Source organism: Capsicum annuum, chromosome 10 (genome assembly GCF_002878395.1).
Source record: "Capsicum annuum cultivar UCD-10X-F1 chromosome 10, UCD10Xv1.1, whole genome shotgun sequence".
In the NCBI taxonomy this organism is placed as follows: domain Eukaryota; kingdom Viridiplantae; phylum Streptophyta; class Magnoliopsida; order Solanales; family Solanaceae; genus Capsicum; species Capsicum annuum.
This window is the reverse complement of record NC_061120.1, coordinates 220279260-220306369: the sequence shown is the minus strand read 5'-3', so window position 1 is coordinate 220306369 and position 27110 is coordinate 220279260. Positions and strand designations below refer to the sequence as shown.

At 36.1% G+C, this 27110-nt stretch overlaps 2 protein-coding genes and 2 pseudogenes across 2 annotated transcripts; 1 reads left to right on the top strand and 3 right to left on the bottom strand.

Annotated features, from left to right (window-relative positions):
- Positions 1–2847: 2847 nt before the first annotated feature.
- On the bottom strand, positions 2848–3462 carry LOC124885246 (disease resistance protein RPS2-like). The gene has a single exon (XM_047397850.1). It carries the CDS (start codon positions 3460–3462, stop codon positions 3010–3012), a length of 453 nt encoding a protein of 150 aa, XP_047253806.1. The 3' UTR covers positions 2848–3009.
- Positions 3463–3685: 223 nt separating this feature from the next.
- LOC107845181 lies at positions 3686–8893 on the bottom strand (annotated as a pseudogene).
- A 13413-nt stretch (positions 8894–22306) lies between these two features.
- On the top strand, positions 22307–23336 carry LOC107844717 (annotated as a pseudogene).
- Positions 23337–24870: 1534 nt separating this feature from the next.
- On the bottom strand, positions 24871–25427 carry LOC124887915. Its single transcript, XM_047397849.1, has 2 exons — positions 25288–25427; positions 24871–25237 (listed from the first exon to the last, which is right to left on the bottom strand). Exons 1-2 carry the CDS (start codon positions 25425–25427, stop codon positions 24871–24873), a joined length of 507 nt encoding a protein of 168 aa, XP_047253805.1.
- Positions 25428–27110: the final 1683 nt, after the last annotated feature.

The window sequence follows — 27110 nt, the reverse complement described above, 5'->3', positions numbered from 1 at the left end:
AAGAGAGCAGTAGACCAGGGGTCTATTAATACATGACACATATATATAGCATTTCGTTATAAAGCGGCACAAGACAAACCTTAGAATTGAACATTGCTTTATTGAAATCAACAACTTTCAGCTCATCATCATTGTTCACACTTTCGAAGTTCAGTGTACTCACAGTTCCCTGTAGGATAAATGACTCCATTTTAGGGCAATCACGAATAGCCACTTCTTTAAGAAATGGAAATTCAACAACATGCTTAGTCAGAATGAAATGCCCCAACTTTGGCAGATCGTAAAGTTTCAACTCTTCCAACACTTGAACTAAGGGCTCATTAGTCATGATTTCTTCTCCTTGTTGTTCCTCTTTTGTGATCACTTCTTCCATTAATTGACATTCTAGTATCAGTAGTGTTCGGAGATTCAAAAGACCTCTGGCCATTGATTGAGACATCAAATTTCTCAATTCTCCACACTTCCTCACTACCAATTTTTCAAGTTTGCTGAAGTAGCCCATTGGAAGTTGGTGAGTGAACAGAGAAGTTATACAGTTAGCCCCAGCAAGTTCTAGCTCTTTCAGGTTGAGACAAGAAACCTACAATTGAAGGGATGAAATTTCAGTAGTGATTCAAGTACAAGATAGAATATGAACCATATCTCATCTTACATCTTGGTAACAACAGATGAAAAATCTAATTACTTAAAGAAATGCCCCAGCTTCAAGTGACAAACATAAACAAGTATGTGAAGATTACTAGTATTATTCGCATGTTAAAACGAGAAAGAGAGAAGAACACAAGGGGTGTATTAATGCATGAAAAAAATATATAGCTATACCGCAGCACAAGACAAACCTTAGAATTGAACATCGTATCAACTGCTTTCACCTCATCATCATTGTTCACACTTTCGAGACTCGGTGTACTGACAGATCCTGTTGGACAAACTTCTTCATTTCAGGGCAGACATGAATCTGCAGTGCTCTGAGAAATGGAAATTCAAGAGTATACTTTGTCAGAAAGAAATGCCTCAACTTTGGTAGCATATCGAGTATCACCACTTCCAACACGAGAAATAAGGGCTCAATCATGATTTGTTCTCCTTGTTGTTCCTGATCTTCTGTAATCACTTCTTCCATTGATTGGTATTCTTCTATCCGTAGTTTCCGGAGACTCAAAAGACCTCTGGCCACTAATGGAGACATCAAGTTTCTCAATTCTCCACAATTCTGTACTTCCAATGCCTCAAGTTTGCTGAAGTAGGGAGCTGGAAGTTGATGAGAGCATAGAACAGTTATGCTGTTGGCCTCCCAAATATATAGCACTTCCAGGTTGGGGCAGAGAACCTGCAAACGTTGACAAGGTATCTACTCCATATCTGATGTCTTGCAAATAATTAATAAAATTGGTATTTCACGTGTGTCTTTTAATGTTATTTGATTACAGTAAGTTAAATCATTTTTAGACTAAATCATTAGATACCAATAAAATGCAAATATATGAGTGTAAAATGTGTAAATTAGTTGATAAAAATGATATAGTTGAGTTGGTTTGATTTTAATAAAAAGTCCCTCTAACCGTGCATTTAAAATAGAGGTATATTTTGTAACAAATTCCCAATGCCTACTCTATTTTCCTTCAAAAGAATTTCAAATTATAAGTTAGAAAATATTTTATTAATTACAACAAAAAAAATTCAAACTTTTTTTCTTACCCGACCCCATCACCTATTCTGACACATCCCTCCCCCCCAACCTACCAACCCCCCTCCTCAAAATTTTTTTTTAATTTTTTTAATTTATCTTTTACAAAAATTTCGAAACTTTTTTCTTACTCCATCCTTCTTACCCTATTGGTTTTCATTATTTTCCTACTTGCATAATGAACACAAGAATATAAGTAAGAAACAACTTATTTTTCTAAAAAAAATATTTTCCTTCTCGATACCAAACACATCCTAAAAAAAATATTTTTCGGGATCAAAATTATTTTCTAAAAAGTATTTTCTACTCTTTAGCTAAATACTAAAATGTATTTTCTGAAAAATAGTTTTTCATTCACCAGCCAAATACTAGAAATTATTTACTGAAAAATATTTTCATTCATCAACCAAACATAAGAAAATAAGTAAAAAAACCTACTTGTTTTCCCTAAAAATATTTTCCTTCATACCAAACACACCCCCAAGTGATAAGTTGAGAAGCCAAAATTGCTTATTTAGCAAGTTGGGGTGTTTACTCAAATAAAAGAAGTACTTTAAAAAGCATCTTCAAAATAGCATTCTTTAACATCTTTTAAAATGACAAAGAATGCAAGATGAAATGAGAGAAACAAATCCACATATTAGTTGTTAAATATTATGAAAGAAGAATTTAGAATGAGAGGTAGATTTAAAATTTGAAATTTATAGAGTAGTTAATATACAATAATAATCGCATTCAAAATCAAGGAATCTCTAGATATTAGTAATGCAAATAAAAAATTCTATGGAAAAAAGTTGTTGAGTTTACGTGAATTCTTGAATTATAATACTGTTGATTCACCTATATTTGTTACCTCCGTCAACATAGATATCAGGTGAAAAACAAAAATAATTATATGAAGATTACTATTACTAATAGATTGAAGTGGTGAAAACATCCTCAAACTTGGGGTGAAGTATTACGTTCATCCCCGAACTAAGGCTGGTACTTAAAACACCCCTATGCTTGACTAAATGAACGTAAAATAAAAAGAATTGTAAACTTAGACTTACTTTAGTAAGCACCTCACACGCAAAAAAGAGGTTGAGACCACTTGCTATATCATGTGGAAGCACATGGGCGTTTTTAATTTCATTTAATCAAGTCTATATAAGTTTTTTAAGTACTAAACATAGTTCAGGGACAAAAATAATAATTCGCGTTAAGTTTGGAGGTGTTTCCACCACTTCACTCTACTATTACTATTACTATTTGCTAGTTAAAGCAAAAAGAGAGCAGTAGACCAGGGGTCTGTTAATGCATGACACAAATATATATAGCATCTAGTTACAAAGTGTGACAAGACAAACCTTAGAATTGAACATTTCTTTATTGAAATCAACAACTTTCAGCTCATCATCATTGTTCACACTTTCGAGGCTCAGTGTACTACTCATAGTTCCCTGATTGATAAATGTCTTCATTTTAGGGCATTCACAAATATCCACTTCTTTAAGAAATGGAAATTCAAGAGCATGCTTTGTCAGAATGAAATGCCCCAGTTCTGGCAAATTGCAAAGTTTCAGCTCTTCCAACACGGGAAATAAGGATTCATTTCTCATGATTTCTTCTCCTTCTTGTTCCTGTTCTGCTATCACTTCCTCCATTGATTGGCATTCTTCTATGCTTAGTATTCGGAGATTTAGAAGACCTCTGGCCAGTGATGTGGACATCAAATTTCTCAATTCTCCACACCTCCTCACTTCCAATTTTTCAATTTTGCTGAAGTAGCCCATTGGAAGTTGGTGAGTGCACAGAGAAGTTATACAGTTAGCCCCAGCAAGTTCTAGCTCTTTCAGGTTGAGACAAGAAACCTACAATTGTTGTATTTTATATAAGGGATGAAAAATTCAGTAGTGATTCAAGTACAAGATAGAATGTGAACCATATCTCATCTTACATCTTGGTAACAACAGATGAAAAATCTAATTACTTAAAGAAATGCCCCAGCTTCAAGTGTCAAGCATAAACAACTATCTGAAGATTACTATTACTATTCACACGTTAAAACGAGAATGAGAGAAGTAGACCAGGGGTGTATTAATGCATGAAACAAATAAATAGTTATACCGTGGCACAAGACAAACCTTAGAATTAAACATCGTATCAACTACTTTCACCTCATCATCATTGTTCATACTGTTGAGACTCGGTGTACTGACAGATCCCTGTTGAACAAACGTTTTCATTTCAGGGCAGTCATGAATCTGCACTACTTTGAAAAATGGAAATTCAAGAGTACGCTTCGTCAGAATGAAATGCCTCAACTTTGGTAGCTTCTCAAGTATCAGCATTTCCAACCGGGGAAATAAGGGCTCATTAGTCATGATTTCTTCTCCTTGTTCCTCTTCTGTGATTATTTCTTCCATTAATTGGCAGTCGTGTATGCTTAGTCTCCAGAGATTCAAAAGACCTCTGGCCACTGATAGAGACATCAAGTTTCTCAATTCTCCACAATTTCGTACGTCCAATGTCTCAAGTTTGCTGAAGTAGGGAGTTGGAAGTTGGTGAGGGCATAGAGCAGTTATGCTGTTGGCCCCCCAGATAAATAGAACTTCCAGGTTGGGACAGGAAACCTGCAAACGTTGACAAGGTATCAACTCCATATATGATGTCTTGCAAATAATTGATAAAATTCGTATTTCAGATGTCTTTTAATGTTATTTTATTACAGTAAGTTAAATTATTTTTCGACTAAATCATTAGATATCAATAAAATGTAAATATATGAATATACAATATATAAATTAGTTGTATTATCTTTAACATGGGCGGCTCAACCTATCCGGTGGCCCAAAGCCAAAATTCACTACGAGGCTTTAAACTTTTTTTATTTTTATAAAAGTCGTGCATACATTATTTGAGGTGTATTTTCTAGCCTTTTAAATGCAAAATTGTTAATTGTTATTTTCAAAGTAGAATAATAAGTATAGTATGTCACATAAATTGAGACCCGTAAATAAAACTTCAAATTAAAGAGAATAGAAACTAATTAGAATATTAGAACAAATTCTAAAATTTGATTTTGATATTATAATAAAATTTCACTATTTTTATTTGTTTGTTACTTCGTTTAATTGTTTTTTTCAAAAAAGTAACACATAAGGCCAACTTATAATAATTAATTTGGGGCCTAAAATATTTGGGAGCCTAAAGTGATCGCTTTCTTTGCTTGGCCCTTGAGCCGGCTCTGATCTTTAACTATGAATTTGAATGTTCTATTTCTAATAAAATGCAGAAACTAATAAATATTCTATTTGAGAAACTGTCAAAGAAATTATTTTTTCTTAATGATCATGTAGAACAGTCGAAACATACCTTTTCATCAAAAAAGAGGGTGAAAAATGTCAATTCATTTGTTCTTTCAAACTCATACTCATATTTCAAGATATTTTCTTCGAATTTGAGATGATATATTATCGGTAATTTTTAAATTGAACGAAGTTTATGTTTTATATTGACTTTTATGTATTCGAGGATTAAAATTTGGTCAAGTTTGAACACGTACATCATTGCAAAGTTATTATTAGACTAAAATATTACTACTGTGTGTTTAACAGTATAAATGTATTTGTGAAATTGCCAGTTACCACTAAACGTTTATTGGTTTATTAGACCTTTATCTATAACTCCATAAAATTGAGATTGAAATAGTGTTCATGTGACAAAAGAACAAAAAACTTTGGAAAAACTTGTATAGTTGATTTGGTTTAATTTTGATAAAAAGTGAACCAAAACGTCCTATGTACACACAGTCCCTCTAACCGTGCATTAAAATAGAGGCGTATTTTGTACGTAATTCCTAATGGCTACTAAATTATATTCAAAAGAATTTCAAATTATAAGTTAGAAAATACTTTATTAATTATAATAAAAAAAAAAACACTATAGAGAACTAGGTATGTCGTTGTATATGATTAAAAAAAATTGAGATTGTTTAAGTATAGTTCTTCAATGCTCAAGTTAAAGCTAAAATATTAATTCATAAAAACCTTCAAATAAAAACTTTTTCATGTAGAAGCAAACCTTTTCATTAAAAAGAGGATTGAGTCAGTGATAGCATTGTTGGCTCCACGCCAGAAATTTTGGAACTGAGGCAAGATGTCGAAGCTCATGACTTGTAAATGAGGGAACTCAATGCTCTCAACAGTGTCACTGCAAAAGTGTGTGAAGCATCCCAGATTATCAAGTTCCAAGCGATATAAATTGGGGAACTTGATTACGTCAGGTCTGATATGTGTCCTTCGAGAGATCCCCTCTTCTTCATCATCAGGGCAAGCCAAAGACAAATAAAAAAGATGCCGTAGATGATCACAATCTCTTACCTCCAGCCTTTCGAGTTCAGTAAGTAGAATATTATTCAGACGGATGATATTCAATGAATCGCAACAAGCCAGCCTGAGATCTTTCACATTCTGCAACTCAACAAGTACATTCTTGGAGCCCTTTCCTCTTGAACTTACAACTTCGCTATTCCTCAACAGGAGGTGGATCCAATCACCCAATGGGGTGCTCTCAGTGACCTCTAGAGCGACAATCTTGTCGTAAGTTTCCAGGGTTGAAGTCTCTATGTAGACTTTACCTAGTGCAACACCCACTGCAAGAGTGTACCGTGTCAACTTGGAGGAAAGGCCCAAGTTACTGTAAATCACATCTCCGGAACATTTATCTAATGTCAGTGCAGTCAACCTCGATAAGGATTCCAGCTCCCTCAAGGTGGAGTAACTACATTGTTCTACTCCCACCACATGTATTTCTTCCAATCAAACTAGTTTTGATAAGACCCCTGTTGAAATCCTCATACGTTCTCCTAGCGGATTCCAAAACTCTAATATAATTAGATTGGTCAAGTTTCCTATCTCTACTGGAAGCTCCTCCAAGTAAGAATCTCTGATGCTGAGAATTTCTAAGGAGACTAGTTCCTGAATAATGGACATGCCATCCAACCTTAGATTACTCAGACATAGCGTCCTCAGATTTGACAACCTCTTAATAGATGATGGAAAGAGCCGAATGGAGCCTTGATCGTATCCACTCAGGCTTATGACACTGAGTTCATTCATTCCATCGAAAAAATCATCCTGTAATTTGAATGACTTAGAACAGAGTTTTAACATCAGAAGCTTCAGTCGTGGGCAAGATATTGGTTTATGAAGTTCATCAAATTCACTTGCAACAATTGACATGTGACTGTATTTCTCATAAGAGTTTCTTCTTGGGAACCTTTTTGAGTTCACATCGTGACTTACCATAGATATATGTGTGCCCTCAGATGCAATATGTATAGCCATATCCCGGACCATATCATGCATTTTGACATAATTTTTGCCTGAACCTTCGGATAACTAGAAACGATTTTTCAATGTTCCTAACAGATTAGACACCCTATTTCTTGCATGTTCTAAATTTTCGGGTTCCGAAAAAATGTCAAGCCCCATTCCATATCTAAGTAATTCTTCAGTCCAAATATTACTATATTCCTCAAACAAGGAACAAAGCAAAAAGACATACCTGGCTTCATCACTCTCTAAGTGATTATAGCTTATCTTCAGAGGTTGATACACATCTACAAGCACTCCTCAGATATTTTTTGGTGCTGCTTTTTGTAATTCTACAAGGGCATCCTCCCATGAAGGCTTGGTTTTACCCTTTAGTGCTCCTGCAACAGTAACAATTGCAAGTGGCAGCCCCTGCATTCTTTGGCAACTTCTTTTGCTACTTCAGAAAGAAAGGAATCATCAGCTGAATTACCGGCTTTCTGCCTAAAAAGGATCCATGCTTCCTTTTCAGATAAGATTTCAACATCTACTATCTTTTGAGCCTCCATATCGACACAAACATCTCGGAGACGCGTCGTCAATGCCACTTTGCACTGATAGTTGTGGTCGCTGCCACTGGGAATTCCAACCCTCTTTAGATCAACCTTCTTCCAAACATCATCCAAAATTACAAGGACGCGACTGCCCTTCTGCATTAACCTTGCACGCAGCCGATCTTTACTCTGCAACAAATCGTCCCCTTCTAATGTTAGACCGACTGGTCTGGCAATCTCATCCTGTATTTTTTTAATGTCGGGTTGTTGTTGCCGTATAGTTACCATGACAACATCATTAAACAACCCTGCTTGTTTTGCCCTTGCTCTTACTTTCTCAACCAGTGTTGTTTTACCAACACCACCCATACCACATATCCCAACAACAGTGATTCCCTCATCTCTCAAAGCTGACATGACCTCTTCCTCCTTCCGTTTTTTGGAGTCAAACTCCTCATCACTGTTACTAGGTAAAGCTTCAATTTCATCAGCTGGTACAGGATAGCAGAAAACAGCATGCTCGTTACCTTCGTTTTGAAGTTTAGTCACTTCCAGTGTAATTTTCTTGGCTCTCCTGCTCAGCGAGTAACGTGACTTCAATTTGGGACACCAACCATAGATGCAGCCCCTTTCAACCTCTGTTCGACCTCGCATTACAACTGCCACATCTGCAGTAGTAGTATCAACACTAGTTAACCAAGCCTCAACATTGGGTGAAATGACTTGTAGGTTTCTCCGGGCAGCCTCCGCTTTTTGATGCACCCCACTTCTGGTATTCTTCAGCTTATTAGATTCTTCATCCAGAGACCTGACGTTGTGCCTATAGTAAAATAAATACCCAATCTGTCGAGCAACTTGCAGTATCAAGTGTTCTGCGACTGGGCTCAAAATAGTAGATAAGATTTCCATAGCTATCTCCTTAAGTAATTCTTCACTGACTATTCTAATAAAGAAAAACAGACTCTTGTGTCCGAACTCTTATAATTTTTTTTTTTTCCTTTTTCTGATTTGAAATTTTTGACTAGAGTTTTTAGTTACAAGGAAGCAAAGGAAGGAGAAGAAAATGAAAGATCAGGGGAATGGTCGACAAAGAAAGAAGCCTGAGGATAAAGTGATGAGGCCGAGATGTTACAAAGCTTTGGACATGAAAATGAAAGAAAGGAGATGAAAATGTTTGGAGTAAGAATCACTTGAAACAGCTTGAGGGTGAATAAAATAGAGGATTATCGAGTATTAAAAAGAAAAGGGAAAGATCGGAGCAGATGAAAATGAAAAGCTAAGGGGAATGGAACAAAGAGATGAAAATGGTTGGAGTAAAAATCAGTAAAAACAGCTTGAGAGTGAATACAACAGAGGATTATAGAGTATTGATTAAGAAGAAAAGGGAACGGTTGGATCAGATGAAAATGACAGCCGAGGGATGACTTCATCACTCTTGGGTGATCTCACAATAATGTTAATTAAATATTGTATTTAAAAGTTGTATTTCACATAAAACTAAGAGCAGCTTCCTGCATGTGTGTCTTGGACTGGTTCCATAGTTGTTGACTTTAATAATTTTACTTTTGAGTTTACACAATAATACTTCCAAGTTGTTCGTATTATAACCAACAAGAATGAGAAGAATGACAACAACTGGTTTAGTCCTGGAAATATCTAGAACAATCCTCCTATTTGATAAATAAATGCATAAAAATATTATCCACCAATCCACTACCAATTTTCTGGAGTCAAACTCCACAGACATGTAAAGAATAAATTCATGTGCATCTTGCAATATGCATTGTGGCCTTTAATTTCTTGTGAAACAACTTGTTCGAACACAGCCAACTTGTTTACTTGAATAGGTGTTCCACAATACAATAAAGCAAGGGGTGAAGTCCATAAATTGACCAAAAAGAATACTCCCATCGTTTCAATTTATTTGTTTGATTTTGACTAGACTAGGACAGATTGGAAGAATCACCCAAATACACACACACTCAAAGGTTGTTCCTCAATAGTTGAGCTGGATTTGTTTATGGGGTTGTGTTTTATGCTATAAAGATTGTATCTTTGGTGTATTACTCTAGTGCTACTTGTTTATTTATTAATAACTGTGGTGTCTGGGCTTGCTTGTGTGCACCTCAACTAAATTATTTATTAGGATACCCGCCTATCTTTGGTGTATAAACTTGTTTATTGATTAATAACTGTGGTGTCTGGACTTGCTTGTGCGCACCTCGACTAAATTATTTATCAGGATACCCACCTCTTCCCACTAGCTATGTATATTAGGTAACTTTGTCCACCAATATTAGGACAGATTGGAAGCTAGTTCCTCAATAGTTGAGCTAGAATTTTTATGGGGTTGTTGATTTTGCTATAAAGATTTCATCTTGCTTGTGTGCACCTTGACTAAAATACTTAGAATGAGTACCCTCGCAGCAACAATAGATATTAGGTAATTTTGTGGAACTTGTTAATCTAGGAGTAAAATACTCGAAGAAGATGAAGCTGAAATCAGGGAATTAGCCGAGAAAAATCAGAGAAGAAGAATTTAGGGAGAAATTGAATGAATTGTATTATCTGAATGAATGTTACAAACGAATACATCAACTATTTATAGTGCTCACTTAGCTAAGATCAGTTACATTTAACAGCTTAACAACTAACTGTCTAACAACTAGGTAACTAACTTTGTGAACAGAACAATAGTAACTAATTTTGTAACTGCACAATAGTAACTGGTTTTCAGTTTCTCTGCACTGTTGCAACTGCTTCTTGTTACTCTATCACTCTTTTCTTCTCATCATTGTATCAATACCCCCTCCTAAAGTAGATCCTTGACCTCAAGGATAAAATGTAGGGAACCTATGCATCAATTCAGACTCAAGTTCCCAAGTAGCTTATGTATCCTCAATGTCTGACCACTTCACCAAAACTTGACCAACAACTCTATTACCTCTCTTAACCAACCTTCTATCTAGAATAGCTTCAGGTTAAGGATAGTATGGACTTGATAGCTGAAAAACAGAAGGGTGAGAAACATGAAAGACTGGGTGAATGAGAACATCAGAGGGAAGCAATAACCTATAAGCTACTACACCAACCTTGGCATCAACAACATAGGGGCCATAATACTTAGCAGCTAGCTTAGGAAAGGTTCTCGCAGCCAAGGACACCTGTCTATAGGGTTGAAGTTTCAAGTAGACCCAATCACCAATCTCAAACAATCTCTCTGACCTGTGTTTATCAGCAATGTCCTTCATCCTTTGCTGAGCCCTATGCATGTGGAACCTTAACAACTCTATAATAGTTTCTCTAGCAGCCAAGGATCTATCAACTATCTCAGTGGAAGCCTCACCAGCCAAGTAGGGAAGATGAATGGGAGGTTTTTGACCATATAAAGCTTCATAAGGTATGCACTTAATAGTAGTGTGATAGGTAGTGTTATACCACCATTCAGCCAATGGCAAGTAAGAGCACCAATCCTTAGGATTGTCAGAGCAAAAACACCTCAGGTATGTCTCCATGGTTCTATTCAACACCTCTGTTTGACCATCTGTTTGAGGATGGTATGCAGTAGATCTCTGCAACTAACCCCTTGTAAAACTGAATAATTCTTCCCAAAAACCACTAAGGAAGATAGGATCTCTATCACTTGTTAGTGTGTTGAACATACCATGTAGTTTGAAGATATTGTCAAGGAAACATTGAGCAACTGACTGAGCTATGTATGGATGTTCTAAGGGCAAAAAATGACCATACTTGCTCAGTCTATCTACTACCACTAAAATCACCTCCTTCCATTTGGATTTAGGCAACCCTTCAACAAAATCCAAACAGATATCTATCCAAACACCATCAGGAACAGGTAAAGGTTGCAGCAGACCTGGATTTGCAGCCATATCATTTTGAGCCTCTGGAAAATATCACATCTATTAACAAAGTTCATGGTGTCATGTATCAAGTCTTTCCAATAGAACAAAGATTGGAGCCTTTTAATAGTGGCATCCATGCCAGAATGTCCCCCTTGAGTAGAGTCATGCCATAGGGAGATAATATCCTTCTTGAGCTACTCATCATTACCAACCACTAACCTTCCCTTCAACCTTAACTAATTGTAAAGAAAAGTGAACGATTTATAAGGTGAAAGCTAAACTCTAGCAATGATATCCTGTAAGTGTTGATCAGTGGTCCAAGGCCCCAAGTAGACCCAAAACTACTAAATAATAATTAATCTGCCAGACATTAGGTCTTCCGAAAGATAGAAGGCTCACCACCCGACTCTGCAAATCTGTCTGAATAATCTACTGATTATCTGGACCTCTAGATTGTGCCTCCAAACCTAGGAGGGAAGGGGGTCAATACAAAAGTACTGGTACGCAGAGAAATCCAAAACAAAAATATAATATTTTTACAGAATATAAGTAAGATCCATTATAAAGAAGTTTCGTATCAAATCATTTGAAAAGCACATGGCATAATGTAATAATTTTCCAACAACAATGCAATGCAGCTGAGCTAGGTGGAATACCCTACATATAACATTTACACCAACTGTCAAACCTCGGTTGCCGCCGAGATTAGAGTATAAGTGAGGGGAAGACACACAAGATCATGCAGCAAGGTGTCTCGACCCAATAAAATATTGTAGTGCACAAGATCACAAAGCAGGGCTCCTAACCATAATCCCAATTTGGGAATGACATAAAGTCAGGTACATAAGATCACTTAGCCTGGTACCAAATTCCCATGTCAGCAAACACGATTTCCAGTGAGCCCTTACACTCAAACGCCTTCTTTGGGCATCCACCTATCTCGTATAAAATCAATGCATTCAACTCCATTTAATTCAACCACATATCTTATTCTGTAGGGTATCGTCATACCCGATTAGCAAGCCATCAATATCACATCATTACTTCATGAAACCATTATATTCATCATATTTTAACATAATAACTCTCTCCTTGCAAGTCAAAAATCATATCCACTTTCAAAATAGTTCATGTCATGCTTGTCAAGATGATTTCTAATAATTCATATCATATGAAAATTCAAAACAATTCATATCAAGAGAGGGGTTTCATATAATTCATGCTCTCAAGTTAACATCTTTTGAATCACAAGCATATGCATATATAATATATCAAATCACTTCGGAAATAGGCCTAAAGACCAAATCAATATCATAAAGATGCTTAAAACATGTTTATATTCATAATTTCAAAACCCCCATTTTTAAAACATGAATTTTTTAAAGCCCATGAGATTTTTGAGATAACCCCACGTACCTCTATACGCGAAAATAATAGGTGCTTCTTGAAGCTTACGATCTCGCGATTCCAAATCTCCAGTTTGTTTTGAATTCCCATGGTTGAATCTTGAGTTACTAATGATGATTGGATTGGAATTATAGGGATGAAACCCTAATTCTTATAATGGAAGAGAGAAAAAATGAGATTTTTCCCTTTACTAGGACATATATAGAGGGTAGGAATGGGTAGAAAAGACCAAAATACCCTTGAGTGAAATTCTGAAACTGGAGCCCCATTTTTGACCCCAGCGCGATGCGGAGCTTGGGAAAATGCCAATTATTGAGACCTGGAAGTTTGGTGTGAAGTGGGACTATCGCGGAGGCTTGCTGGAAATTGAAGAGTGCCATTTTGTCCTCTGGAACGATGCGCCATACACTGAAATGGCATTCGTCTTACAGCTGAAACTTAAAATAGCCATAACTCCTTACCCGGTTATTGGATTTTGACAAATCTTATATCGTTGGAAAGCTTATTCAATTATCTACAATTTGGTACATATTAGTCCTCCCAGTTCATCATATACAATGAGTTATGGTTAATTGAAGTTGACCCAAGTTTCGATGCTTACTCAAACTCGAACGATTGGAAATCGTTCTACTCGTCTTGAGTTAGGGGACTTCTATGATGTTAATTCATGCTCAAATAGATTTCTACACTACATAATTGATCAACACACTAAATTTGCATTGGATTTCTGACTTTTGTAACTTTTATGAGAAGAAATGACGGTTTACATTCTAGCCCAAAAATGCGGGGTGTTACATTATCTCCCCTTGGGATCATTCGCCCCCGAATGATGGGCAGGGACTTTGAAGCTTTAAAATATGGAATAACGCGGACATGATATGTTTTCTAAGAAAGAATACACTGATCTAAAACATGACTATAAGACTGGAACTACTGATGTTCTGAATTCTTATACCGGACGTGCATATCTGATGTATGGAATACACGACTGAAGCTACTCATAAGGTGAATTCTCATAATGAACATGCATATCTGATGCATGCATCTGTGATTGAGTTGTTCTCATGAACGCAGGACTAAATACACTGATAAGCTGAACTTTTTCTATTGAACATGCCTTTCTAATGCATGTGTATCTGACTGAACTGATGTATGAACGTATGATTGAATATGCAATAATAACTGATGCGAAGCTTTAAATAAGAATCTATGCATGCAACTGAATGGGGGTATCTCCCCCTTGGGACACTATGTCCTTCTATGAATGCTCAAATCACTAAGATACTCGAAAAAATTGAGGCGATGCACTAGGCACTTACAAATTGAATCATAACTGAACATCTGAAATCTAAATCTAGTACATGAAGCATGAACTGAGTTATACTCGCAACTACTAGTATACTCTATCTTGGAATAGTAACATATCTAAGATTTTTGGGTAGCATGATTAAATGAAAAGACGAAAAAACAAGTCATGCGAATCTGACGGCTAAACTGATTTGCTGGCCACATAGATTGAACTATACTGGAAACTCATACTCAATCTGGAGTATCTTATCAACACTCTTCCTTACGAAGTCCTGGTAGCATTAGATAGAAAAAGATTTGGGAATGAGTCACACAAGACATCCGACTATAGGATCCCAACATTGACATTACTCTGCATCCTGGAATATAGACATATAACTCATAAATCAGGATGAAATTGCCAGGCCTTCGGCAGTACAACTTCTTAAATACCATATTCATTCTATTCAAATAATTATCATATGGGCATTGATAAATCTTTCTACTAATGTCTATAGCAGCTTAAATCCTTTCACTGCTATCACACCTAATTCCAAGTCACAAAAATACATCATGTCATACCACGCTATTATTCTAAACCATATGATGCAACCTTCTATATCTCTTTTAAAGATCACAACCTAAGCATAACATGCCTTACCACTTCAATGGCTACTCTGAATTCTTACTATGAAGTCGCTAGCGCATATAGCGTTCCTTTTCAAAAATCCTAACATATCATTCAAGCTTATCTTTATAACCACATATGAACTTTAAAGCAAGAACTCATAAGGACATGCTTCGCATATTCCCTAAACCATTGTCAATATCACTCCCACGCACTACCTCAAAAAATATATGCACACACAAACTTCCACTAACCATCACATATATCACGGACTTAGCCCCAAATCTTACTTCACACTCATGGCCTTATCTAAAGAAGCATACAATGATCTTTTATCAACAGAAAGCATTTACTAAACGCCACTATCATTACATAAGGAGGGTATTATGTGAGACTTGGAACTTAACTGAGGCCTGAGGAATAGCAAAACAACATCAAGGATTCATCAAAGTGATATGAGTTGAGAGTACACCCATCTCAAAGCTGAATCTCTCCAATCATTTGGCGTATAGCATGAGTTATGGGAGCTGAGCACACTATAAAGCGTGAGTACATGAGTCATGAGCTTCATGACCTCAATTTGGAGTTCATAACTTATAGAATATGATCCCGACTATTGAATGAATTGGAATTTCTCATTTAGGAACTGGAAGAGCACATGATTCTCTATCGTATGCATGAACATGAACTATGATCATGGAACTGTAATGTAAGGCATGAGTAGGCATTGGGGTAACTGAAAAACACTGAGATAAGAATGGGTGGAGTCTCACCTTTACTTTCTGATCTCTATATCATACTGACATTACTACTAGAATCTGAGAGTCTGACTCGGTCACTTGTACTATTACCTCCTTCTTAGCATTAAGCCATTATCTTAAGCTTGAGAGATCCCTTACTAGACTCTAAACAGAACTACCCTTACTGCACTCTGGGGTATGAAAAACGACAATACACATAATTAATAGAAATTAACCCGAATGACTACATCTGGAAGTGGAAAACCCACTACTAATACCACCTTCTGAGACACACTCTATCATTCTATAGTCCTAATAGTCATCACATAATACTAGAACACTTACTTACTTTGAATCCTCATGAGTATCCCCGTAGTTGGAGTGCACACCCTCTAGAGCTTCAACTCTTATTTCTAATAGCGCAACCCTCAAGGACTCAAACTTAGATTCTAACACTTAATATGGATGTCACCAAGTCTTTAATGAATCATTCTACTTCTGTCATAGCCTACCAATATAGCCACGTTAAAATTATATTCCTCTACCATAAGAATCAGGATCATATCAAAAGGCTCAACACTATAAATTAAAGTTCCTGAACTTGTCTCTTTAGAATACCATATACCATCTAACGAGTTCTTTTCCCACCTAGTAACTCAACGGTACCACTAGCCACACACAATATGTAATAGCCTTAGAATAAATACCCCAGCTTTAAACTACCCTGGACATACTTCTACTTCATACATTGATACAATGCTAAGTGTGTATCAAGAGATTCCAACCAACACAAGAACAACAAGATGAACAACAAAGTGCTAGTGAATCGAAAATGGCCACACACGGCTTCACTAGGCTTGCAACACTTGTTTGAACTAGAAAAGTGAGTTTAACAACAAGAACAACAAAGACAATATTGCTAGTGAATCGAAAGAGCCCCACACGGCTTCACTAGACTTTTATATTCAACAACACAATGTTAACAAGATTTACAAAGAAAGAGATAGAAACTTGACACACAATATTCATTAATCTAAGAACCCTAACAAGAGAAAGGGCCCTAAGACTAATAAATATCAATACCAAGTTCTTACTTGGACCAAGAGGAACTCAAAGAACCTCAAGAACCTAGTTTCTATCCAAGATACAACACTAGTATAACTCTACTAGTGAGAATTTGGTTTTGGCCTCTCCAAATGATGAGAAAGAGAAGTAAAAAATTTATAAGTCTTTGTTTCTTGAATAATAGGAATGAACTAAAGCAAGACTAGCCCTATTACATGGCTTATATAGTCACTTAGAAAGGAGGAACAAAGACCAAATTACCCTTGGCATTTAAGTGGGTGGGTTTGGGGTGTCTTGGTGGGCCTCTTTACATTTTATTAAATATAAGCCCTTAGATGGGCTAACAAAGACCTCACACATGGCCAAGAATGTGAACAAGGCTTGGAGTCATTGCAACTCACGTGTTTGTCTTTGTGTGAAAGGTCTCGAGCTAGGAATTCTCGTATCATATATACACCATCATACTTCATTACGAAATCAAATAAACTTAGGCACTCGCATACACTGTTCAAGCCTATAGATAACTTCCCTATAACTAGTATCATTAATCAAGAAATCATCACATCCACCTTCATGGACATCAATTGTTTCAAACTTAATGTCTAGTGCTAAACATGATTTACAACCTAACCATACACACAAATTTTTCACTTGGAAACTATGAAATAAACATCACGAAAACACTAGTGCACTAGAACTTCATAACCATAATAATCGATCATGACCTAACAGTTTTTCTTATCATAATCCATTAGCATGTACTATTTCAGCACATCAAGCCTACTAATTTAATCCCACAAAACATGCATCATCAAACTCTTGCCACTATTTACCACCACACCATTTAAATTCAAGCCTATAGTTTAGTATCAATCATTTACCACCAATGAAGAATGCAACATAATATAAATATACTAATCCATCAAATTGGGACATTCTACCCAAATATCTCAAAAATCTACTACCTACCTTCTCACAAGTAGTACTAGTTTACAACTACCAATGAAAAGAGGGGCAAGGGGGGTTAAAGTCTCATAATAGACATGGTCAACAACCTCACACAATCGTATCTACTTATACTGCTTTCTCACTTCATAATTACTTACCCAAGCGTACATTTACACTACCTTCAAAGTCCACAAAAACCATGAGTCTATACTTATAACTTGTTGGCTAATCTGGCCATTTTCATACTTCAAGCAAGGACAATTCACCTCGCCTAATAACTCCTTCTCTATTTCTACTAATAAACTAACACACAAGGATGAATCACTTCATTACCAAATCTATATCATGCAAAAAGATTCAGCTATACATATATTCAACCAACACAAGAACAACACGTTGAACGACAAATTGCTAGTGAATCGAAATAGGTCTCACACGGCTTCACTAGATTTTGATTTTTGTGGTTTGAATAAGAAAATAAAATGAATGACAAGGCAACTATGCTATTGAATCGAAAGAGCCTCACACGGCTTTATTAGACTTTTTAGTTTCATCAACACGATGATAAAATATTTTCAAGAGATTGAAAGTTGTCACACAATATTCCACAATCTGAGAATACACATCTTACTTTGTATAGATAAAAAAATCTGAGTCAAATATTTTCCTCACAAATTATCATACAATCCACACATGCTACTAGCTACCAATAGGTCATGACACCGACACTTTAAATTATACTACTATTTGGATGGAAATACAATTCCAACACTTCTACTACACATCTTTTCCCTTAAGCATGGCATCTGCAACATAAATTTCTGAAAAGGGCCGAATATACTCAATACAGAAGGCTGAAAAACACGATTTCATCAAAATCAAGGTTCACACTAGAACCAATACACTCTGAAGCAATAACAGACTCTTCTCAAGTCCTTGCACAATTTTAAGATCTTATATGACGTGATCCGAAGGGACCATACCATTTAGACTCTAAACTTCTGCACTTGAATCACCCCAGTAATGTGATGGGTCTGAGAACATCAGAGTAAGGAAAGAATTTGGGATGATTTTACTTTTGTATGGACATCACCATAAAACGAATTAGGGTATGAAGGAGGAACATTTTAACTCTATTGCACGAACTAGAACATGAAGAAAGAGAGACATTCCTAAACACCTTGTAGCCTCCTGCTTATATGTGTGGCGCGATACACACCCATAAACAAAACTCTACCCAACGCGATTTCGCAGACACCCTGGGACCATGAAGCATTCTTTGATACCAAGTTTGTCACGACCCAAATCGGGGCCCTGGCCGTGAAGAGCATTCCGAACCATGAAGGCCCGAAACACCCCTATCTATCTGGTAATCATGCACATAATTCATATGATAATAGGATATTAGATTCACAATATTATGAAAACATGGTCATAAATCAAATGAAATCAACAAAGGGAAAATAATGTCCCACAACATCTATCGACATCTGAACACCCGTGTCCGAAATCTCTACTACATGACTGAAATAAACAACTATCTGAAAACTGGTACAAGGCCCTCAGTAGACCCAAAAGTACTAAATAATAATTAATCTGCCAGACATTAGGCCTTTCAAAAGATAGAAGGCTCACCACCTATCTTCCGAAAGATAGAAGGCCTTCCAAAAGTATTGGTACGCAGAGAAATCCAAAACAAAAATATAACATTTTTACAGAATATAAATGAGAGACATTATAAAGTAGTTTCATATCAAATCATTTGAAAAGAACATGGGCATAATGTAATAATTTTCCAATAACAATGCAATGCAGCTGAGCTATGTGGAATACCCTACATATAACATTTACACCAACTGTCAAACCTCGGTTGCCGCCGAGATTAGAGTATGAGTGAGGGGAAGACACACAAGATCACACAACAGGGTGTCTCGACCCAATAAAGTATGGTAGTGCACAAGATCACAAAGAAGGGCTCCTAACCATAGTCCCAATTTGGGAATGACATAAAGTCAGGTACACAAGATCACTTAGCCTGGTACCAAATTCCCATGTCAGCAAACACGGTTTCCAGCGATGAGCCCTTACACTCAAACGCCTTCTTCGGGCATCCACTTATCTCATATAAAATCAATGCATTCAACTCCATTTAATTCAACCACATATCTTATTCTATAGGGTATCATCATACCCGACTTGCAAGCCATCAATATCACATCATTACTTCATGCAACCATTATATTCATCATATTTCAACATAATAACTCTCTCCTTGCAAGTCAAAAATCATATCCACTTTCAAAATAGTTCATGTCATGCTTGTCAAGATGATTTCTAACAATTCACATCATATGAAAATTCAAAACAATTTCATATCAAGAGAGAGGTTTCATATAATTCATGCTCTCAAGTTAACATCTTTGAATCACAAGCATATGCATATATAATATATCAAATCACTTCAAAAATAGGCCTAAAGACCAAATCAATATCATAAAGATGCTTAAAACATGTTTATATTCATAATTTCAAAACCCCAATTTTTAAAACATGAATTTTTTAAAGCCCTTGAGATTTTGAGATAACCCACGTACCTCTATATACGAAAATAATAGGTTCTTCTTGAAGCTTACGATCTGGGGATTCCAAATCTCCAGTTTGTTTCGAATTCCCATGGTTGAATCTTGAGTTACTAGAGATAATTGGATTGGAATTATAGGGAGGAAACCCTAATTCTTGCAATGGAAAAGATAAAAAATGAGATTTTTCTCTTTACTAGGACATATATAGAGGGTAGGAATGGGTAGAAAAGTCCAATATACCCTTGAGTGAAATTCTGAAACTGGAGCCCCATTTTTAGCCCCAGCGCAACGTGGAGCTTAGAAAAATGCCAATTATTGAGACCTAGAAGTTTGGCGCGAATTAGGACTATCACGGAGGCTTGCTAGAAATTGACGAGTACCATTTTGGCCTCTGGCACGATGCGCCATGCACTGAAATGGCATTCATCTTACAGGTGAAACTTAAAATAGCCATAACTCCTTACCCGGTCATCGGATTTTGACAAATCTTATATCGTTGGAAATCTTATTCAATTATCTACAATTTGGTATATAGTAGGACACCCAGTTCATCATATATAATAAGTTATGGTTAATTGAAGTTGATCCAAGTTTCAATGCTTACTCAAACTCGAACGATTGGAAATCTTTCAACTCGTCCTTGAGTTAGGGGACTTCTATGATCTTAATTCATGTTCAAATAGATTTCCACACTACATAATTGATAAAAACACTAAATTTGCATTGGATTTATGGCTTTTGTAATCTTTATGAGAAGAAATGACGGTTTACGTTCTAGCCCAAAAATGAGGGGTGTTTCATTATGGGTGATCCTAGTGTCAATTAAGACCTGCAATGGCCTCTTATCATGATAGCCAGTTACCATAATAGTTTGATAACCATTGATACCTATGAAAGCCTGTAATGAAATAGTCATAAGTTCATCAACATCTAGGGTACACTAAATACCTTCTTCCAACACCTCATCACCTTCCCATTCCAAGGTTACATTCGCATCTACTAACTCCACCATGAACAATTTCTTATTGGCTCTACAATTGTGGCCAACAACATACTTGTCATCACAAAAGAAACAAAAGCCTTTAGCCCTTTTAGCATCCATTTCTGCAGTAGTCAATCTTCTGAGTTTATTTGGTTTGGATATAGCAGGCTAAGGCTAATAGGTATTTTTTTTATGGTGATTGGTTTTAAAAGAAGGTGGATTGGGTAGAATGACAGTACCCCCTTTTTGTATTGCCTTTAATCCCTAAGAACTAGCTTGTGCTTCAAATACCTCTTCCTGTAACCTAGAAATTTTATAGACTTGTAATAATGTTCTTGGTGCTTGAATCTTAACTGCCCTATTCAACTCAGGTTTCAACCCACCTAGATAACAACTTATAGCATTCTCATTTAAAAGATTAATTGCAGTCAACAATCTATCAAATTCAGCCTTTTAAGCCTTAACACTACCTGTTTGCCTGAGGTTTTTCAATGCTTCTATTGGATCCTCAAATCCATCCCTAAACCTCTCATTCAAGGCTAAAACATACTCAGTCCATGAGATATCATTAGAGGAGGGTTGAGAATTCATATATGCTCTATGCCAAGCAATAGCATCACCATCTAAATGAATTGAGGCTACTTTAACCCTTTGTGCAAAGGGAATTTCTTCCATAGAAAAAACTTGATCAACTTTGTACAACCAAGTACGCAATTCACAACCAGAAAAACGAGGGAATTCCATCTTAGAATATCGAGTAAAGAATTGTCCATTACCTCCAATTGCATTGCCAGTTTCATGGAATTCCTTATTCCTTCCTGCAGGCTGCATACCTACTGGGCAACTTCAGATAGTTGAAGATTCAGCTCTTCCTTGATCCTTATATTTTTCCTTCGATATCATAGATACAAGGATTTCCTTGATCCCTAAAAGCTCCTTATCAGCTTGGATGTTTCTCTCATAAATGCTCAACATTCCCTCCATTAACTTCTGCAATTGATCCTGGATCATAGAAAGCTTGCCTTCCATTTCTACATTCGATTTATCTGGGTTTTTATTGTGAACTACCATGATTGATTGAGCCGAGAATCAGTGGCTTTGATTCCAATTGGTACAATAGCAAGTAATTGAAGTGGAACTTGTTAATTTAGGAGTAAAATACTCAAAGAAGATGAAGCTAAAATCAGGGCATTAGCCGAGAAAAATCAGAGAAGAAGAATTTAGGGAGAAATTGAATGAATTGTATTATCTGAATGAATGTTACAAATGAATACATCAACTGTTTATAGTGCTCACTTAGCTAAGATCAGTTACACTTAACAGCTTAACAACTAACTATCTAACAACTAGGTAACTAACTTTGTGAACAGAACAGTAGTAATTGGTTTTCAATTTCTCTGCACTGCTGCAACTGCTTCTTGTTACTCTATCACTCTTTTCTTCTCATCATTGTATCAGATAGATTGGAAGAATCACGTAGTATTTATGTCTCTGTTGGAATTTGAACCTGAGGACCTTAGTTTTGGTTCTCAATTCACTTCATTACGTATTGCTTATTGAATCACTTTTGTCCTTGTTAGTTTTTTGGTGTACAAATTTTCTTCTTGTTGTCCCCCCCCCCCCCCCCCCCCCCCCCCCCCCCCCAAAACCCAACCCAAAGGTAATTGCTAACTAGTTGAGCTAGAATTTTTATTGGGTTTTGTTTTATGCTATAAAGATTCTACCTTTGATGTATAATAGCTCTAGTGTTGCTTAATTGAATCACTTTGTTCTTCGAGCCCCCTCCCCCCGCCCGCGCACACACACACAATTGTGGTTCCTTAATTATGGGCTTTTATTAGATACTAATCTTTGTTATTTTCTTTTGGATACTGAAATTCTTTCATGCGCTGCTAATTTTCATTTCAAGGACTCAACATTTGAATTCGAGAGGAAATGCAATAGGCCGGAGAGATATGACAGGAACGTAACTGAGAACACTTTGAAGGCCATCAAGAAAATTGATAAAATCAGAGTCGATAGGGAGGAGAAACATTTTGCAAAGAGGTTCCTTAGACCGTGCTTCACTAATTTCCATTACTTTTTATTCATCATGTGCCTTTTCTTGCTATTAACATTACTTGGCAAACCTTACAGGATGAAAGGAATGAAAGCCAAGGAGCAGAGAGAAGCAGCGAAGGATCTCGAGCAGAGCATTCACTAGGTTCCTGCTGCACTCGACAAAGAGCTATCACTACTGCCTGCCAAGGTCCCGGTTCCACAAATGCAGTCGGAGGAAAATCACATGGAGGAATGATTATTTTGCTTCCTATACACTTATGTTCTCAAACTAAAACACAAATCATTTCATGCTTATATTTACAGAATGTGTAATGTTTTTCTTTCCCCAACTTCCTGAATTTGTATGGTTTGGCAACTCAGTCTAGTGAGTATTGAAATACTCTTACTATATTGATCAAAAAGTAGAAATTTTGAACTTCCCATATGAGGATTTGGATGAGTAACTAGAGCCAGACAATAAGTCTTTCACAAGGTTCCTAGTTCAGATTTTTTCCTCCCAAGGGTCTAACCGAAACAGTCTCTTTACCTCTGAGGTAGGGGTATGGTCTGTGTGCACTCTACCCTTCCAAACGGGCATGTTGTTGTAAGGTTCCTTGTCTGTCTTGACCATGAAATTATTGTGTTATAGTATTCTGTATATACAGGCTTCAATTTAATATGGATGAACGAGCATCTCTCAAAAAGTAATCTTTACAATCTTTTAAAATGACATAGAATGAAAGATGTCATGAGTAAATAAAGCTATATATCAGCTATTAAATATAACGAAAGAAGAATTTAGAATCATAAGAGAATTTAGAATTTAAAATTAATCGAATCCAACAGGCCCTCAAGTTTAATATAATAATCATAGTAATTGCGTTCACAATAAACTATCTTCTAGAAATTACAAATAGAGATACCAGTCTTAGGCAAAAGCTGTTGGGTTCATGTGAACCCATGAGTTATAGTGTAGAACCACCTCTGCTTGTTACCTCCCATCACGAGTATAGGTATCAGGCGATGTTCGAGCTAACACTGGATGCACTTTGGACTTATCGTTGAGTACTTAATTATTACCTTCCTAGTTTTGGATTCATAGACAACACTTAGCTTCTGTCGTCACTCGATTGAATCTTCAGAACCGCTTCCATCTTCTTCCGGCGAGTAGAGATTACAAAAGAACAGACAATACAATATTTAGTTGAAAGATAAACATTTGGGGGCAGGTAAAAGGAAGCTACTTCAAGTGACGAACATAAATGAGTATCTGAATATTACTATTACTATTACTATTAAGATGGAAAAAGAGCAATAGAGTTAATTAGTTAGACAGGTAGCGCCATAAGACAAACCTTAGAATTGAACCTCTGATGTATCCATTCATTTAGATCATCTACATTCACCTCATCATCATCGTTCACAATTTCGAGACTTGGTGTACTCACAAATCCCTGATGGGCAAACATCTTCATTTCAGGGTATTTACGAATTTCCACTTCTCTGAGGAATGGAATTTCAAGAGCACGCTTCTTCAGAAAGAAATGCCCCAGCTTTGATAGCTTATAGAGTATCAGCTTATCCAACACGGGAAATAAGGGCTGATTAGTCATTATTTCTTCTCCTTGTTGCTCTTCTTCTGTGATCACTTCTTCCATTAATGGACAATTTTCTATCTTTAGTTTCCGAACTATACCTAGTAGTTAAAACACCCCTATGCTTGACTAAATGACTAAATAAAGCAATCAAACAACGGTTCTGTTAATGCATGATACAAATATGTGTAGCATTTAGTTATAAAGTGGCACAAGACCAACCTTAGAATTGAACATCGCTTTATTGAGATCAACAACTTTCAGCTCATCATCATTGTTCACACTTTCGAAACTCAGTGTACTCACAGTTCCCTGTTGGATAAATGTCTTCATTTTAGGGCATTCACGAATATCCACTTCTTTAAGAGATGGAAATTCATGAGCACGCTTGGTCAGAATGAAATGCCCCAGCTTCGGTAGATCGTTGAGGTACAAGTTTTCCAATCGGGGAAATAAGGACTCATTAGTCATGATTTCTTCTCCTTGTTGTTCCTCTTCTGTAATCACTTCTCCCATTGATTGGCAGGATATTATCCATAGTTTTCGAAGATTCAGAAAACTTCTGGCCATTGATGGAGACATCAAGTTTCTCAATTTTCCACAGCTACTCACTTCAATTTTTCAAGTTTGTTGAAGTAGGCAGTTGGAAGTTGGTGAGAGCACAGAACAGTTATGCTGTTTGCTGCACAGATAGATAGCACTTCCAGGTTGAGACAAGAAACCTGCAAACATTGACAAGGTATCAACTCCATTTCTAATGTCTTGCAAATAATTACTAATAAAATTCTTATTTCTAGTGTGTCTTTTAATGTTATTTTATCACAATAAGTTAAATCATTTTTAGACTAAATCATTAGATATCAATAAAATGTAAATATATGAATTTATAATATATAAATTGGTTGAAAAAACCGGGATAGTTGATTTGGTTTGATTTTGATAAAAAGTGAATCAAAACGTCTGATGTACACACAATCTCTCTAACCGTGCATTTAAAATAGAGGTATATTTTGTAAGAAATTCCCAATGACTACTCTATTATACTTCAAAAGAATTTCAAATTATAAGTTAGAAAATATTTTATTAATTACAATTAAAAAAAAAACATAATTTATTAACCAAAAAATCAAGTTTTCGATTGGATTACGATTGTCACTTTCGTCAATCCAAAAATGAAAAAACTGCACCGATATTAAACAACCAAATAGAACAAACCGAATGTCCACCACTACTCCCCCCCCAATCCCACCCCATCCCCCAACCCCCCAAAAAAAGTATATATATAATTTTTAAAAGAAAATTGAAAGTTTTTTCCTTACATCACTCCTACCACCTATTTGACACACACACCTACCAACCACCCTCCTAAAAAAAGATTAATTTTTAATTTATTTTAAAAAAAAAATAAAACATTTTTCTAACCACATCCTTCTTACCTTATTTGTTCTCATTGTTTTATGTTAAATACATACTAATACTTTTAGAGAATATATTCCTACTTGTATAATGAACGCAAGAATATAAGTAAGAAACAACTTATTTTCCTAAAAAATATTTTCCTCCTCCATATCGAACACTCCTTAAAATAAGTATTTTTCAAGGTCAAAAAGTATTTTCTACTATTTAGCTAATCACTAAAACCAATTATTTGGGGATTTCGTTGTACCATTAGTGCCATAGTTTTTAAATTTGGGGAGTCCATTGTACCATTATTCCATCCACCATTTCCATGACCCCCAATATGTGTACAAACCAACAATTTGATGTATAATAGTTCAATGGTAATCATGAGAAATATTCAAACAATTATATCCAAAGCCCTCAACCCATAGTTCAAAACCCAACACCCAAACCATGAAAAATAAACCAATTTTCATGTCATAAAAAAATACAAGTATTGGGAAAAAGGTACATGTCCTTATTATCAAGAAATTTGAAGAAGATAGCACCCTTGGAACATTGATTACCATTTTCCTTGAAATCCTAGCATTTACTTAAATGGGAAATTTGAGAGAGAATTGGAGAGTGTTTAATATGCAAAAGTATTGGAAATAACCCTCCTTAATGTTTTATGGATGTGGGGTCTAAGTGGTAAAAGGAGAAAATTACCAAGATACCCCCAATTAAAAGACTGGAAAATATCGCTCCATCGCTACGGGTGACCTCACGACTCGTTAGTCCAGTCATAGTCTAGACAGTGTCCAAGGACATCCCACACTGGTCTGATTACGTGTCACACCTTATGACTCATATCTAGTCCTTACGATTCATACCCTTCATTAGTCCTTACGATTCATTTTCTTATCACTGTTTAAATAGCTTCTGCATTATTATTATTAATAATTTGTGCTCATGAGGTTATGCGACGGGGTTGGTCTCTGATTCATGATAGGCTTGAGATACTCGTCACGGTCAAAGCCTGATTCGGGTCGTGA

Excerpts from the sequence above, each read along its gene's own strand:
- LOC124885246 (XM_047397850.1), bottom strand. The coding sequence starts at position 3,462 with ATGGGCTACTTCAGCAAAATTGAAAAATTGGAAGTGAGGAGGTGTGGA.
- LOC124887915 (XM_047397849.1), bottom strand. The coding sequence starts at position 25,427 with ATGGAGTTGATACCTTGTCAATGTTTGCAGGTTTCTTGTCTCAACCTG. Across the intron at positions 25,238-25,287 it reads AACAAACTTGAAAAATTGAA|AAGTTTTCTGAATCTTCGAA; the intron begins GTGAGTAGCTGT and ends ATCAATGGCCAG.